The sequence below is a fragment of the Alligator sinensis genome, unplaced genomic scaffold (genome assembly GCF_000455745.1).
Source record: "Alligator sinensis unplaced genomic scaffold, ASM45574v1 scaffold1159_1, whole genome shotgun sequence".
NCBI classification, from domain to species: domain Eukaryota; kingdom Metazoa; phylum Chordata; order Crocodylia; family Alligatoridae; genus Alligator; species Alligator sinensis.
The window spans coordinates 232,790-250,905 of NW_005842942.1; the positions used below are offsets into that span (position 1 = coordinate 232,790).

The following is an 18,116-nucleotide window of genomic DNA, read 5'->3' on the forward strand; positions in this document are numbered from 1 at the left end:
GAAAGAGTGAGGAAAGAGATACAAGTCACATATGAGATTTAGAAGAGGATTGGGTTATTAACACCACCATGTTTAAGACTTTTATGATCATAAGTTGCCATAGAGAAAGATAGGATTTTATTTTGTGCGTTACCTAGTAGGGCAAACATATAAATACTGTAGTGGTCATACTTCCCATAAAACTGAGGGCCTGGTCTTTGCAACAATGCTGTGCTTTCTCTCCCCTTGGGAAGAGGCTGGAATCTGGCCCTTACATCATATCTTCCCCCTGACAATTATGTTGCTTCCTGTATACTAGGCTGATTTGTTTAAAACTTTTTCCCCTTTGGAGCCTTGAGTGAACAGATAATTAGGACTAATCCCTAAGTGCTTACTTGTGAAACATGATGCTATCTTCAGGTACAGGCAAGTCCTGCTCTTTCACAGAAAGCCTGTAGGTTTCACAGGGTCCTGAACACAAAATTGGTAGGTGTTTTACAAGAGGTTGCAATGTAAGGATCGTTGTTGCCTAGTAATAAAACCTGTTCTCTACATGAGCTCCATGAGCCTTGGTCCAAGATGGCTGTATATGGGTGAAGGTAATGGAGAGGGAGGCTGGGGTGTCTATAGATCCTAATTGTAACAGATCCCCCCATAACAAGGAGGAACGTGGAACAAAATGTAGCTGAAGGGGTTTTTCTTGTTTTTCAGGAACGATTGTATTAAGTGCTATTGACAGAGGGGCCAGGATTTGTCCCTTAATAGATATGTCCCTGAAAAAAATAATCAAGCCAAGCCACTTAAACACTGTTTTCTAGGGCTAGGATTTTCAGAGTGGTCTAATTTCAGTGGGGTTTTGGCACACTGTTTCAGTAGGCTTGAAAATCCCATCATAGATATGTAACAGGTCAGTGCTGTAATAAAAACCACCCATGCCAATAACAGCTGTGTCAGAGGTTACTAGAGAAAAGTAAATGTCACAACTCCTCCTGGTGTGAATTCATTAGACAGCAAGGGACTTCTTAGTAGGAGGAACCACATAAACTCCTTATAAAATGCCAGTTTTCTTGGTGGCAGGGAATATCTGTTTTGATCCCTCTGTTTTGTAAATACCCCAGTGAAATGGCCCCGGAGAGTTTTGCACAGTAGTAGCCCTGGCAAGTTAATTTCTTGTGATCCATCGTGTTCTATATTACTTGAGCTTTTGTTCCAACTATTTTTCGTACAGTTAAATTGATTAAAACCTCACATTTTCATTCTTTTGAAAACATTTATGTAAACACACTGAATTATTCTGGGAAAATACTGGGATGTGCAGATAAGAAGGCACTTGCAGTAGAGTGAGGGGATAATCTATCCATCTATATCCAGAGGTATAGATGGATAAATTAAAAAAAAAAAAAAAAAAAAAAAAAGCAAAGCAAACATTTTACATACAAAAGAGTACCTGCATGTTCAAACAGCTGATTAGCACTTTCACACATGCATCTTTTCAGAACGTGGGTAATGATTTTTTTTTTTTGATTCCTGGTGTCCATAGGCAAGTCCATAGATTACTCCATAGGTGAATATGGCTCTCAGTGCGTAAGCGGGTTTTTTTTGTATATCAGTGAAATAGGTATGTGCGATATATAGAAGCACATGGATAGCATTATTTTATAAGCATGATTACATTTACATATTTATACTGTATATTGAAGTGAATTTACTAAAATGGAGGATTGTGAGAGAGGGTTAAGCCCATGTTATGAGTGGCAAAGGCAGTGACTGTGTTATGGTTTTGTCCTTAATCTTTGGTGCCTCAGTTCCTCATGTGTAAAATGGAGCAGACAGACCTACCTCAAACCTCTGGGAGCTCTGAAAATACATCCATTCATGTTTTTAAAGCGCGCGCGCACACACACACACACACGAACATTAATTGCAGAGAGAAAATAAGGCCTGTGGTCACAGACTAAACGGTGATCCTAAGAATTATTAAATAGGTACCTATTCTGTACAATGAATGAGGTGGGGGTTATGGGGAAATAGTAGTATGTGATCGTGTCATGAAAGTCTGTATCATAATGCAATTTAAAGTTGCACAGGCAATGTGAATTCTGACCTTTCCTAACTTTTAAACACTTGACTGCAGCAGTGTTCTTCTAAATGGAATTTTTGATGTAGCATATACTATATCTGTATTTGTGTCTTTCTTCCTTTTTCATGAAAGGAAAGAGAAGAAACAGTCATTCCATTCTGTCTGAGTAAATATAAGTGCATATAGACATAGCCATGCAGTCCAATTCCAATATTTTTAAAACATCCAATTCAATATTTTCAGCTATTGGGAAAGCAAGCACAGGAATGATATGATTTACCGGGTTTTCCTTTTCCAGTTCTCCAATCTGTTTTTCTATATACTGGATCTTGCCTAATAGCATTAAGGGCAGCACATTGTGCTATGCTTTGTGCACATATACAAGCTTTAATGATAGCTACTTATATATAGTAGTGTAGCAAAGGGGGACAACTTTGGAGGGGCACATGAATAGTAGCAGCTGCATTGCTGGCCCAGCCACCACTGACAGCAGCACAGCCATAGACATTGCCCTGTATAACTGCTACCTAGGGTACTCAAGCACCGGGTTACACTTCTGCACGTACATACACACTAGGAGTGTGCGAAACAGGCCCTATTCGATTTGGATTTGGCTCAGATTAGGGACAGCGATTCGATTAGTTGGTCCGGATCAGTGTCCCCGATTCTATTTGGCCAAATCCGAACGTGAAGATTCAATGTTGATTCAGAGAATCGGTGATTCAGCCATAGACACATCTTTAAATGTTTTTTGAGGTAGCAGGCGTGCCTCGTGAACACTGCAATGCTGGGGCTCATGGAGCATCCGACAGGAGCATAGGGGGCCCCTGCATGCTCAGTGGCGAGCCCGGTAGTGGACCAGAAGTAGTTCCGGTCCGCTTTTGGGTCCATTGGGGAGTGTGTGGGGGAGCCCCTCCGCGTCCCCCTGGCTTGGCGATCAGCTGCAGGGGGGACCCTGGATGCCCTCCCAGACCCAGGAGGCACCAGTTGCCGAGCTGGGCTGAGGTGCGGGGGGCCACCCTGTGTGCTCCCCGTCGGACCCAGAAGTGGACTGGAAGTGCTTCCGGTCCACTTCCAGGTCTGCTGCCAAATGCGCTGGGGACTCCCCTGCGCTCCTGTCAGATGCTCCATGTGCCCACCATTACAGCATTCATAAGCCGCCTGGTACCTTGAGGTATGTAGAGAAACATTTAAAGCTGTGTCTGTGTCCGAATAGCTGAATCTTTCCGAATCTCTCCAAATCGATTTGGAGGGTTCCAATTCAATTCAGAGAGATTTAAAGGGTCTCCTGATTCTATTCGGATTTGGAGATTTGACCACCAAATTGGGCTGAATCTCCTTCAAATTGAATCAGGGACCGAAGCTTTGCACAGCCCTAATACACACCCTTCTCTCTGTATGTAACGCACGTGCACACACTGCTAGAATACACGCACATACATATACAATGTAGCATTGCTTACAATAGGAGGGGTTGTATTGCTTTAACTATGCCACTAAGGAGTTTGCATGTTATTCCTGTCGTACTATATTCCCTTTCCCTCTTTCTCTGTCACCTTGCATTTGATTCTTCTGCTTCAATGCATAATGTGATTCTGTCAATGAGCACAGACAATAACAGTGCATAGGAGCTGATGGCACAACTCACAGCTCTAAGCAAACTGCTCAGTAATTTGAGCTCTAGATTTTAATTCCTTGTGGCTCAACTGTAGGGTGCGCTATTTGTTAGTTAAAGGCCCAACATACGTAGTGATGATGATGAATTCATTTTTGGTGGCTGTGTGTGGTGCTATGTACAGTAACAAGGGCCAGATCCCTAGCTGATGAATCAGTGAAGCTGTGCACTGGCTCTCTGATTGTAATGTAGGATTTCTTTTAATTTAAAATGCCAGATTTGACATCTAGCAAATTGAATTTGTTCTTGGTGCTTTTAGAAGCAAGATCATAAAATATTTTTTGGATACAATGATCATCATTTACTTTTGTGCCCCCCCTCTCAGATTGCAACATAGATGTTTCAGTGGGAATTGATGTTTCAGGACCTGTGAGACCTACACCTGCACTGCACTTGAAAAAGCAACTGCAAACTGATCTGCCCAGATTTCTGCAACAGGTGGAGTCCTTGACTAATGTCTGCTGCACTTCTGAGTCTCAGCTCAACATCAGGTTCAAGTACCAAGTGTTTGGGCCAACTGGCCTACCCCTATTTGACTCTAATTTTGAAAAGTATAATGAAGAGATAATCCAAAAGTTCTTAGCTGCACAGATCACTGTGGACACATACCTGAATGCACGCTTCTTACAGTTACTTTGGGAGGACTCCTTTGAAGTGGCCTCAGCTAATGTGAAGGTAAACAGAAGTGTGTGTATGATTGAGTATTGGCTAAATTTATATTATTCAGAATATGCTGGGTTTAGCGCTATGTGGATTCAGCAGCAGAAGAAAAAAGATTCACAACTGGTCATTCAACTAAAACCTTGGATTTATTTTCACAATATTCAGATGTCTTAAAACAGGTGAACAAAAAATCTCTTCTACACCTGACTGAGTGCTCCTGGAAGAGGAATGTATTGATAAATATGTAGGCAAATCCATGTGCTCACAAGTGTTCACACTGGATATATTTATCTTGGAATTTATTTATAGGTTCAGGATCATAAATAATACTTTTTTCATAGATGACTAATCACACAGCCTGAAAAATGATGGCTCAGAGCAGGTATTTTGCAATTAATTCGTTTATGGAAATATATTTACACATGATCACTGTGAATAACTCAGTTTGAAATGAGACAAAGGGAAGGCAAAGATGTAATGTTTTGAGTCAATCCTTGCAGAAGTTAATAGATTCTTTACATTGACTTGAATGGAAATTCTTTCACATCCTAATGTTTCTGGATTGCACTGCACTGTTTGAAGAAAGCATTTACACACGTGCAATTACATAAGATACTTTTTACACATTAAATCCCAGAGCAGGAAGGGCACTTTGGTCCTCATAAGATATCATATATATGTTCTGTGTGTATTTTGTTTTATTTCTTGTAAATTATTGCAAGTCTAGAATATATTTTAGCTTAATTTTGAGTGCTCGCTAAAAGGTCTCTTCTCACAGCTGTACATGAACAGAACATGCAAATTTGCCTGCTTGCAGAGAACAATATCAATCCTGTTTTCAGCATCTGCTCAGCAATTCCTCATCAACACAGATGTAGAAGGAGCACATTCCCAACCTTATTCGTCTTACCTTTCTTCTCAGAAGTTTTTAACTTATGGTTCTTCTCCGGAAGAGATGATGTACAAATGGGTTTAAGATGCAGTAGAGTTTTTCTCCACTGTAATTCTTCTCTAGCTCTAGCCTGTGCATCATGAAAATCCTTAGGTTCCTTATTGCGGTTTGTTTTCTAGAACAAATTTGTTCAATTTCCAGGTACATTCTCTCACCAGCTGTCAAGTCTTTTAACTCTTTGTGGAAACTAAACTGGGGTTTTCCCTGTTCATACACCTTCAGAAATCAGAAATAAGGATTCTACAAGTACAATGCACACTTGCCTGACTACCCTAGCCCCATTCCTTCTAGGAACTGGAAGGGTGATCACTGCATGCCCACTTAATCCATGGCTGTGCTGCAGCGATGGTCAGAAGGATGCCAGCTACTGCCCTTTATGCTGGTGCTTGTGGTCAAGACGTAAACAGGCTTGAGATCACAAACTCATTTCTTGTAGGTCACTGAACAGCAACATGTTTATTCCATAGCATTCATCAGCTAGATATGATTTATTCTTGTTTATAATTTTTTTCCAACTTACAGCAAATGGGCAGGACCTGTCCCAACATCCTTAGTCAAACAAGACCCAGCTTTATTTCAATGAGAATCTTGCTTAATACCTCTGTAAACACTTGAGGAAACAAAACAAGTTATAACTGTGTAGAATGGAAAGCACTGAGCTGAAGAGTCCTACTGTACTCTTTCTAACACCTTGTGATACACTTGCACACTAACAGCATATGTTCATTGCATCTGATCTCTCTGAACAGCTGGGAAGCCTGCTCCAATTTATGTGGGGGGAGGACACTTGTAATGGAGTTTTTGTCTACTATACCCTGTCCCTAACTCTGCCCTGCACTTCCCCTGCTGGGGGCATGGGATGGTTGGTACAGGACCTGCGCCCAGCTGCTTCTGTCATCCATGCACCAGTGGGGAGTTCCTTTCTGCAAAGGGAATTCCCTGCAGTCCAGAGATGGTTGGATCCATCTGCTATCTGCTGCCTGAACAGTGTAAAGTGGGCTAAAGGAGACCAGACAACCGAGCCCAGGGCTAATAGCTGATTAGTTAGACAGTTTTCAGTTCTGCAGTGCAGAGACACATCGCGTTACACCAGCATAATTGGCATTTATTGTTATGCTAATGTAAATTACTCTAGAAGCCAGAGCAAACCAGTGACTGGTTTATCTAGAGTAGTGGACTGTGGACTGTTAACCACAGTGCTTCACTTCTGGTTGGTTGGGGAGCAGGAAATAGCTTGAGCTAACTGCTACCAGGGCACAATCAGTTGAAACTGACTCAAACACATATGTACTGGTCTAACTTATACTGTTGTGTAGTATTTTTCATGGGAAAAATACTTCGTTGTGTATTTTTTTTCATGGGAAACTGAAGAAAAGTAACTTACACTGGTGTAGGGCTGCATGTTGTGTGTCTGTTCCTTTTGTTTACACCAGTATAAAGTCAGATCGCATTAGTGGAAACGTGGGTGTCCACATTACTGGTTTCTTATTACCAAAAGAAAAGAAACACTTTCTGTTGTCCATTCCTCTTCATTTACATTTGGAGACCTCTGTTGCCTTCAGTGAAGTTTCTTCTAAGCTTGAATAACAACAGAATTGTCCCTGTGCCTAGAAAATAGTTAGATACATACATGAAATCTACAGCTGGTTGTAGCAATGGTAGTTACAGTCAGGGCTGTTCCTGTGGGGAGGGGAATCAGGGCGACTACCCCGGGCTCCATGCTTTGGGGACCCGTGGTCAGTGTTGCGTAGGCCCCACTGCGGCCGTCATATGCCACCAGCTCTGCCACCCCGCCACTCTGCTCCACTGGCTCCAGCCACTCGCCATCCCCCTCCTGCGCCCCACATGGGCTGATATGCCCCAGGCCCCACACACCCCTAGGGACAGCTCTGGTGGCAGTCTGTGAGCCAGATTCTTTCAAATAGAACTGCTGTCAAAGTACAGATGATTTCTGGCCTAGTAATCACAACAAGTCTTTTAAAATGACACTTAAAGGCTGAGTACAGACAGTCAGAAAGCTGGAGGCTGAATTGATTCAATATTTATAGGTCAGTCTAAACTGTCTAGGTTGAAGTGAACAGAAATTCACTTGTCATTTGGAAATGCAGCCACATGCCTTCAGTGGCTCAGGCCATAAGCTGGGAGGTGCTGGAGCATACCTTCCATCCTGCTGGCCACCGCCGAAGGGAAGGGAGGGAAGCTGGGAGAGAAGCCCTCCAAGGCTTTTTCCCCCTCCCTGGTCAAGCTGAGAGGAGTGGGGCATGGCCAGGCCATGCCTGGCCCACTGCATGATGTGGGGTGGGGTTACCCCAACTCTGTTTTGCACTGATCCCAGCTGGGGTCTGCCTGTGTGGGGGGCAGGGCCCTGCAACGCTTTTCCCTTGCTCCCCGCTTGAGCAGGGGGTGGTGCATGGCCAGGTCCCAACCTGGACTGGCATGCTGAAATGGAGGGGGGAGAGGGGGGCTTAAACCCCCTCCTTGGCCCTCACTGGACCCTAGCCAGGGTCTGTCTCATGGGCAGCCCCCAACAGGCTTTTACCTGTTCTCTGCTTGAGCAGAGAGCAAGGGGTGTAGCCAGGTCCCGGCCCAGTCTGGTACACTGAGGTGTGGGGTAGTGGGGTTTAACCTCCCCCACCTGGAGAGGATGCTATTCAGGCCAGGGAGGAGGTTTAAACCTCCCTCACCTTATCCCCTCCCCTGCCTCATTCTGTCAGCTTGGGCTGGGGCCTGGCCATGCCCCGGCTCTCTGCTTGAGCAGGTAGTGTGGAAAAGCCTGTCAGGGGCTACTTCCTCTCTACGCGCCTTGCCATGCAACGCCCCCTGCCAAGCTGGGGTCCGGACCCAGGTTTCCCCATCCCCACTCCTTAGCTAGCTGGAGCAATGATAGTGCTCCAGCTAGGGAGCAGAGGGGCAGGGCCACCCCTGCTCTGCTGGAGCAGACAGCACAGCCCAGGGCTGCAAAGCATCCTGGGATGCTGGGGGACTGTGAGTTAACTTGAACCAGGGAGGGGTCCAGGGTAGAAGTTCCATAAACTGGTTTGACCTCAATCAGTTAAGTCTGATACTACATCCAACCAGGTTTATCTTAAACTGGTTTTGGCCATTTTGAAAGTTGTTTAAGTGTACTGAACTTCTGTTGTGGTAGAGATCTGAACTGGTTTCTGATCACTAAAACTGGTTTATGTGCAACTTCTGTCCCTAGCCACAAACAGCTTTTATTATTAAACTACAATCTTTAACTAAACTATAGCTACAATATTTTCTCTTTAATACTTTGGTAAGTTAACGTTTTCTTTTACAGGTTCTTTTAGTGTTTACAGATGGGCTGGATGATCCTGTAGAAATACTCAGAATAGCAGCAGATTCCCTTCTCCTCAAAGGTATGGTATGCCACAGACAGTGCAGTACTATATTCTACAAAGGTGCGATAAATTCCTTTCCTACTACAGATGTGTGTATGCAGACTGATCTGCATAGTTCTGGCATTGCTTAAAAATTATTGGCATGAGCAATGTCTCTCTCCCCAGTTATAGGGTGTCCACTCACCGAATGATTCCTATTCCTTTCACCAATGTGATCATAAAGGAATTTCCACCACTATCTGTATTCTCAATGCAGTCATCTGTGGGCCTTGTTACGTGTTAAACTTTGAGCTACTCAAATGTTGATCAGCATTAGTGCTAGCTCCAGTTTGGAGCAGTTGCACCTTGGCTAATTAGAATGCTCCAGTGTTGCTGCAGCATCATATGTATTAAGCCTCTGCACATTTTAAAATGGCCACAGGGCACTTAATCTAAACCTTGTCTAATGAGGTATAGATAAAGTGTCCTGTGGCCAATTTTAAACATGTGGGAGTTTAATGCATATGATGGTGAGGGGAATAAGAAAAAAAAGAGAGAAAATCACTGGGGCAAGTTCATCCCTAAGGTACAGCTGCTGACTTCAGAAGATGAAAGTGACCAATCACTTAGGGATAAGAACATGAAATCTATCAAGTGACACCTCAGTAAATGATTTTTTGCAGTCAGTGTAGTTAATCTGTTAAAACAAATAACATGTTATGTTTTAACATTTATTGCTTTTATAAGGCCTTGATGCACTTCTAATGGTTGGCTTGGACAACATGCCAAATCTGAGCGACCTACAGGAAATAGAATTTGGCAGAGGACTTGGCAATAAGCACCCCCTGAGCATTAGATTTTCAGACCATCCAGGACTCTTGCAAAGAGAACTCGTAAGTTTCTTTGTGAAATAAACAATGAAGAAAACGCATCATGTTTTTACAGTCTGTTAGATTAACTATAATATTGCTAATTGTTTTTGCAGGAAAATGTTGCTGAAAGAAAGTGCTGTCATGTTGCTTGTAAATGTTATGGAGAAATTGGTTTTCATGGTATCTATGGAAATCCTGGAAAGAAGGTAAGAGTACTTAACTGTATACTGCTAAGAGAGGCTTTGGTTTGTGAGACTTTTTAATAGTAGTTCAACAGCTGCTTACATAGAATACTTGTGGATCTTGCCATTGCAAGAAGAAACAAAAGGTCAATCGTTTTTCTCTTTTATCTTAGTATAATTGTTATGAAAAATATTGACCAGTATAGTTCACAGTAAAACAGGAAGCATTTCGGACCTCTAATGCTAGTGGTCACTGAGCAGTCTCCTTAGACCAATTAGCAATATGTTCATAGGACAGGTTTGAAAAAAATCAACCTGTCTTAACCAAGATCTGTATGGGTAATTGCTAATGGGAGGTTTTACTACTGTTGTGTTAAGTGTGAACATTCATACCCTTCCTTCAAGGTACTTCCACCATCTTGTCACTTGTGTTGCATGTGGGTCTTGATAGACTGATCCCAAATCTGCATTCCTACCCGAAATCTGTCACACATGGCAGCACAATCTTCCAGAAGAGCTTTCTTTAACAGCTGCCCAAGGATTTTCTGCTTTTTCATTTTTAAAAGAAAACATCTGTTTTCCTCATGCTGCTGGATTACATTTGTCCCCAGTGCAAATGCTTTTGGGAGCTTTGCCAGTTTGGCTTTTCCTCTGTGGAGCATGCCATACATCTTAGGCAAATGCTGTTGCCTTAAAAAAAAGCAGCCATTTTATTGTATTTATTGCCATTGTATTTATTTACTATGCAATTTAATAATAATAGTTAGAACTTGTGTAGTACCATACATCTGAAGCACATGCTATTAATTCACAAGTATTGTGTGGTAACCCTCACATCATTGCTGTTGTAATGAATTTCCACGTAGATGAATTGAGGTACAGAGAGATCAGGTCCCAGATTTTTCATCCCTGAACTGCTTTTTTGATTGCTCATATGACTATGAGCATTGATTTTTACAGTTTAGGGCTTATCTCTATTAAATCAATGGCAAGTCTTGGGGAGACGGAGCTAAACATACCCTATGCAGGATTTACCTATCCAAGTCAGTGGATATGCTTCAGTGCCAGAAGTTTGCCAGTGAAGCTGCTGCAGGATTGTCTCCCACATCCACTCTCAAGTCCACAGGAGACTGAGTGCTCAAGTGTGGGTGGTTTTGGCAGGTGTGCCACGAATTGGTCCTGCACCCTTTCTGAGCACTCTGATTTCTTACTTAGCATAGCATTTCTTGTGTGAGAAATTAAAATTGACAGCCACTGTAAGTTTCCCAAATATTGCAGTTACCACCACTTCTTTTGTCTGATTGTCTCATGAACTAAAAGAGCTCACTATTTGGGATTTTTCCTAATATTCAGGCTAAAATGTTTCTCTAGTTATTTCACTCCATTATGTCTTGTTACAGCCCTCTACCATCCTAAATAATTTTTCTGTCTTTGGTGTTTATTTTCTTCAAATCTCTCTTCACTGTTTTATTTCCCTATTGGTCACCTCTAATGCAAGGTATTCTCTTCTAACATTTCTTTGTAAAATAGTTTATTCATTTCCTTGATCATATTATTTCTGTTCTTTTATAAACCCCTACTTTTTATCAGTATTTTAGCTTTGTCTTGGCATCGCACTAGAATATGAAAGATACAGTCACATCAGGGCTGAACATAGAGGCCAAGTACAGACAGTCAAAAAGCCCAAGGCTGAATTGATTCAGTCTGTTCAGGTTAGTCTAAGCTGCAGAGATTAAACTGAGAAGCAAATGAACAGACATTCACTTTTGATTCAGGGAATGCAGCCACATGCTTGTAGTGGCTCAGGCCAGAAGCTGGGGGCACTACAGCACACTTGCTAGCCACTGCCAAAGGGACTGAAGCTCCAAGGCTTTTTCCCCTCCATGATTGAGCAGAGGGGTCATGGCCTGGCCCAAGCCTGGGGCTATTATGCTGGAGGCTGGAGGTTTAAATCCCCTCCCTGGCCCACATGGGATCCAGGGGTGATGTGTGCTCCCCCTGTCAGGTCGTGCTTCCTGTTTAGCTGGCAGGCAGGAGCACCAGTTCCCCCCCCTGGGAGCACTGGGTGAGGAGCAGTGCAGCCAGCAAAAGTGGCCGTGCCACTTTGGGAAGTGGCCACGGGCTCTGGAAGCAGTGCAGCCGCTTTTATGCTGAGTGAGATTGGCCGCTGGCGCCCCCCCCGCCCCCGGGGTCAGTGACATTGGCCGCCGAGGGACCCCCCCGCCCTGGTCACTGACTGGTGCCTCCCCTGACTCAAGAGGCACCAGACACCCATGACGGAACCCCAGCCTGGGTCTGCCTGGGTGGGGGGGCTGTGCCTGCCAGGCTTCTGGCCACCTCCTGCATGAAGCAGGAGGAAGGCAGCCCTTGCCAGGTAAAGGAGGAGGTGGGGGGAAAAGGTAGGGGTATTGAATTCATAAAAGCTTGAACAAGAATAGTACTGTCTCTAAAGTGAGCATGTATTGAACACAGCAATTTGCAACCTCAAGCACAACAACAAACCACATATAATCTTTGCCTAAGCTAAGATACAGCCCAGTAAACCACAGTGAGAGCACACACAGCTTAGTCTAACTTAAAATGGAATGTAATAAACCAAAAAGACAAGAGAAGGACTTGCATATGTCTTATGTAATCCTGAGAGCAGAGTGGCTCCTTACAGCCAACTATTCAGAAAGTCCTTCTTGGGGAATCAGCAGGTCGTCTTAGGTGCTGGAGTGGAGATCCCAAGGCTCCATCTCTACTTCGGTTTTTACAGGTGCACTTGCACTTCCTTCTCCCCTTTGGGTGCCTTGACATTAGTATGCTTGTCAACTATAGTACCTTTGGCAGGACTCTCATGTATTCAGTGTCTTTTTTGTCTATTTAGGTAGTCCAGTCTCCCACCTTTTACAGGTTCTGCTCTATAATGTAAATGTAGTTCTCTGCTTTCTTTGGTCACACCAGCCCAAGCAGTTTGGGACCCTCTCCTGTTCCCTTAGCTCCGTCTCTAGCACATACATGTGATGATTATGCCAGGTCTTTGTCAACATCTCCCACCTCTGTCTGGTTCTGCAGACAGCAGGGGACCAGTCCCTCCAGCCCCAGTTCCCCAGCCTCTTCTCCATGGCCTGGGGGAGCTAAGGGGAATTATGTCCCTCCCCCCTCCCCACATCAACTGCTTGCCTCAGTTTCTCTGTCAAAGGTGGAAAGGGATGGAATCTGCTGGTCTCCTGCTGGCCCCCTGCCAAGCAGACCCCAGCTCAGGTCTCATGCCAGTGGGAAAGGGAGTTTAAACCCCACTCCCTCTCCTCTCCTCTGCCTGAGCATGGCTGCCCATGGCTCCCATCCCTTCCACTTCAGTAGGGAAAAGTCTGGCAGGGGCTGCCTCCTTTCCCTCCCTCACCCTGGTGGACCTAGCTGTGGTCCCCAGCAAGGTTTCTCACCCCCACCACCTTGTCAGACATCCCTCACTGCCCTAGCTAGAGAGCAGAGGAGCAGGGCCAACCCTAATCTCTGGAGCAGACAGCCCAGCCCAGCCCGGGGCTGTAAACCATCCTGGGATGCTGGGGGACTGTGATTTAACTTGAACCAGGAAGGGGTCTGGGACAGAAGTTTCATAAACCGGTTTGACCTAAATCAGTTAAATCTGATATTACATTCAACCAGGTTTATCTTGAACCAGTTTCAGCCATTTTGAAACTGGTTTATGTGCACCGAACTTCTGTTTTGTTACAGGTAATGTATATAATGTTTAAACCAGTTTCTGATCACTTAAATTGGTTTATGTGCAACTTCTGGGCATTTATACGTATACCTTTTCATCCCGTGATATGCTGGGGATCCAGTGGGACAGGGCTGACTTGATGAATTGAGTCTGCTCCACATGTGAGCTGAGGCACACTGTTCTGTGTCATGTGCAGTTGTATAAATGGCAAAATGTGTGTTGGTGCATAGAAAATGGTGGCAGTGTGCTTTTGAACTAAAACACCTTCGAGGTGTTTTAGTTCAAAAGTGTGTCACTGCCATTTTCTCAGCACCGATGTGCATTTCACCACTTATACAATTACATGAGATGCAGTGCCAGGCGCTTTTGAAACCACCAGGCACTGGGGTGCGAGCATGTGTACAAATGCCCTCTGTCCCTATCCAGAAAGGATGTTAACACCCTGTCCTTGTCACATGATGCCTCAGTATATGCAGCCCAGAACTGTGTAAGCCAGGGGTTGTCAACTGGGGGGTACACATACTCCTGGGGGTACTTGGGAAGGTCGCAGCAGGTATGCGGGGACGGAGCGCCACCACCCATCACCCCACTCCACCACCTCCCAGGAGCAGGGCCGGGTCGGGGTGAGGGCAGTGGATCTCCTCTGCAGGCTGCACAGGTCAGGAGAGCTAGCACATGGCAGCCGCTGCCACCACCCTGCGCTGCTGCTGCTCCATGTCTGGGTATGCACCACCCCCCAACACCCCCTCTGGCTGCCACGGGTACGCCTATTAAAAGAAGTTGAAAACCTCTGGTGTAAGCTATTTGCTGCTTCTGTATTGTATTGAACATTGTTTCATTTATAGTCTATTGCCACTTTTACATCTATTTCTGCATATCTGCTTTTCAGGTTTTAAATTAACCCCAAATGCAAGTAATCAAAGAGTAACACTTTTAAATCATTTTATCTTTAATGCCTTAAGACTTTATATCATTTGTGAATTTTGTTAGATGTGTCTTGTTTTCTATTCCAGTTCATCAATAAAAATGTTTAATTAAGACCAAACCAACCATTCATCTCTGATAATCAGTGGGATGCCTCCCCAAAGTCAATTTAAGCACTATTCTAAGTAATACTTCACAAGCAGGACTGTCAGTGCTGGTTGTGTAATTACCAGTTACTGCTCCCTCCCCACATTACTCTTCCCCACTCTAACTCTGGTTTGAAAGGTGTTTTTGGCAAAGAAAGATGTAGCAACTTTACTGAAGTCAAATGCAAATGAGCCCTCTGGATGAACAGTAAATCTGAACGAGGTTCTTTTGTTTTCTTCACTTCCATTTAGGGAATTCCAGGTTTCAGGGGATCCCCTGGACATCCTGGTGAGGAAGGTGGAATTGTAAGTAAATGCTGTTCCTTCATCTTAAGGAGATGTTAAATAAACAGCTGTATTTTCACTTGTCCATGTGTGGTACTCTACAGTGCACCTAAACAGTGTGTGGCTGAAGATACATGGACTCAGTTTTCTCTTGTAGCTGAAATATGTAGTGTGAGGGAGGGAGGAAACTTGAACCATTGTGTAGGCTCTGACCTGACCTGCTGCAGGGGCTATCTGACCTTTTATTACAGTTCCCCTAGTATAGCCTTCTAGTCTTTTCCAGTGAGTATGGAGGACCAGGACTTTATGATCACTCCACAAACTCTACTCAGGAGCTACAGGGAGGGAGAGCCAAAATTCCTGTTTCATTGTCAGCCCAGTTTTATAACTGGTGGAAGCTGTCTAAGGGCTTCTTTAACTTACACCCTTGGTATATACTCTCTAAGGGCTGAATCATACTGAAGCATTGTTCCAGAACAGTTATAACCAACTCACCTACACATTGCCCAGGCCTGATTCTAGCCAAGACTTTGTGTGGCCAAAAGCAACCAGAAGTAGGGCTGATGAAAAAGTTGCCTTCCCCATCAGATCCCCAGTGCAAAGGGCATGTACTAATGCATTTCTCATATATGTAGGGAATTCTCTTTCCTAGCACTGCAAAGGTGACATCATGACCCCCTGGACAGTATTTGTTCCTTTCCCTCTTATTTACAGTGTACAAGATTATGCATGTCTCTTCTTGGTCTCAGCTCAAAAGTCTGGCTCTTTAGTTCATATGTATGCCATTAATTCTGGCAGTTCCTGTTACAAACTGAGATGTCAGCCAAGATAGCCACCATACCAGCCATCCCAAAAGGAGCAGGGAATAAAGGAGGGGAAGCTGAGGCCATTCCAGGGAACATATTCCATCACCTCAAGGTCCCTTGAGTACCAGGATGCACCAGAAATCTAAGGGTGTAGACACATGACATGTTTACTTTGAGATAAATTGTCTTTACTCTGAAGTAAGAGCTGAGCAGAAACATGATGTGCAAGCTTACACCAGTGCAAGTCATACTGCTCTGGGATAAAGTTACTTCACAGAAAATGAGGAGCAATTCTATGTCAGTATAAGTTACCCTGCTGTAGCAGTCATATGTCCTCTTCCTTGGTCAGATACATCTAGGGATAACATTTTACTCAATGCAAACTGGATCATCTGTCACCTAATGCCCTGGAACCTCTGAAAGCAGCTAGCTTTGGAGAGTTAGTCTTTTGTCTGCTCCTTACTACAGAGTGAAATCTGAGATAAATTACTTTATAGTAACCGTGTTGTGTGCTCGCACCTGATGATAAGCCTAATAAGTTCTCTATATTCACCTCAGGAATCAAGTGAACATAGCTGGAATTTTCAAATTTTCATTGGGTGACAATAGCATGTGCAGGGATTACATTTTCAGTCTGCCTATGTCTAAGCTTCAGAAATTATATATCATTGCTTGTAAACAGATAGTGAATGTCTGCAAGCTTTATTGTATATTTGAACTACTTTGGAAATGTACTGCAAAATGATTTTCCTGATATCACAGGGAGGCTGTTTTAGAGATGGGGACAGAACTCTGATCTTCTGAGTTATAGTTCTTACATACAAGGCCAGCTTCCCAAAGGTTTCTAGGTTGTCTTCTGTTTTTTTTTCAGAGATGAAATGTTACTACACATCTTACTCTTCAACTGTTGGTTTATACATTAACTCTGGAGTCTAGACACTTGTAACATATAAATATAATCCTTTGCTGACAGGCTGTCCCCTTATGAAAGGAAAGAAATATTCAGTGCAAGTTTAAAAAATAAAGCAGCAAAGAATCCCAAACCCTAGACTATCAAATATTGAAATTTTAGACTTAGAAATGTTTACCTGGGGACAAAGCATAATGTTTTATGAGTGCATAGAACCAGGATACAGAGTAAAATGTTAATAAGAAGATACTTGGAATGAAATTCAAAATGTTGTAGGATACAATCCAAATCCAGTGATGGCAAGATGAAGATTCCCATTGATTTTTCAATAGGCAATTGGTCAAGTTTCTAGTGCAGAAAATGGTGATGTTTAAAGAACTCCAGCTTGCTTTAATTGTAGGTTTACAAATATCAAGTAACATAGTTTGGTTTCTTTTAAATAATATAGGAAATTTTAACAGTACCTTTTGCTTCTTAGGGAGAAAGAGGTCCTAGGGGTATCAACGGAACTCACGGAGACAAAGGATGCCCAGGTGTTAGAGGTCTGAAGGCAAGTGTGTTACTTGAAAGCATTCCTTATCTTTTTTTATTTCGTTTGTTCTTTTCCATATACCAAATCGGCCCCTACATAAATTTATTTTGCTTTCTAAGCATATTGGGACAGCTGTATCTAGTTTTTAGAATACCAAGGAGACCCTACAGAGCACTGAACAACTATCTAGTCTTAGCTGGTTACTGCTAGAACAAGAGCACTACTACAGTGGCTGAGGAGTCACTTGAGCAGCTGGTCTTTCAATGAACCTTCAGGTTATTGAAGCTGTAACAGGAACTGAAGTGTCAGCTGCATTTTGAAGGGATCAGTTTTTCCTTGAGGTTCCAAGGAGCTTTCTGGTTTATTCTACACACATTGATTGTATTTCGCACCTGCCTGTTGTGACAGCAACAAGATTTTCCTGATGGTTGGTCAGCTCTGGGGAGTACATCATTTACTCTGTGGTGCAGTTAAAATTGATACGTTTTTCAAATAGAGAGAAATTAATCTGGCTTCCAGAGCAAACGGATCCAAATTTAGTAAACCGTCTTGCAATTTTTGCTCATAAGGCTGAGGCGATTAGAGTTAAATATCCTTTTATTACTGATGTATTTTAACATTACAGTTGATTTTATTGTCTCAATTGGGGATCTATGTACAACAATATTGTAGAGTCATGTCTTGATTTACTACTATATTTATATTAACAATGTTTTATGTTGGTGGGCTCTATTTTTAGTATAATATTTGTACTTCAGTTACATTGTTCAAACTTATTTATATCACAGTCATATGTGTGTTCTGTCGGTTTTGGGAGCATGGCATTTAGCCCAGTATCCTTAATGAACTGAATGGAATTGAATTGAATTGAGTTGAACTGGTGTAGTTCAACTATAATGTGGGTTTTTTTCATTTCAGGGAGCAAGAGGCTATCGAGGAAGCCAGGTACCTCTTCTTAAATGGAATCAATTTTTACTAGTAAATCATCTTTCCGTTACAGCAAAATCTTGTAGATGGTCACTGTAACTTAATGAACCTGCATTTGGATGGGAGCTTCCCTACA

General features: G+C 43.2%; 1 protein-coding gene across 3 annotated transcripts in view; it reads left to right on the plus strand.

Moving 5' to 3' along the window:
* The window catches only part of LOC102376414 (collagen alpha-6(VI) chain-like), a 108,674-nt gene that overhangs the window by 42,145 nt on the left and 48,413 nt on the right, over positions 1 to 18,116 (plus strand). For all 3 annotated transcript variants that reach the window (XM_025192547.1, XM_025192548.1, XM_014526024.2), the window contains 7 exons: positions 4,060 to 4,409; positions 8,651 to 8,729; positions 9,438 to 9,583; positions 9,676 to 9,768; positions 14,773 to 14,826; positions 17,000 to 17,071; positions 17,972 to 17,998. In XM_025192547.1, the coding sequence (XP_025048332.1) occupies positions 4,060 to 4,409; positions 8,651 to 8,729; positions 9,438 to 9,583; positions 9,676 to 9,768; positions 14,773 to 14,826; positions 17,000 to 17,071; positions 17,972 to 17,998 (821 nt within the window). The remainder of the gene's footprint in view (positions 1 to 4,059; positions 4,410 to 8,650; positions 8,730 to 9,437; positions 9,584 to 9,675; positions 9,769 to 14,772; positions 14,827 to 16,999; positions 17,072 to 17,971; positions 17,999 to 18,116) is intronic.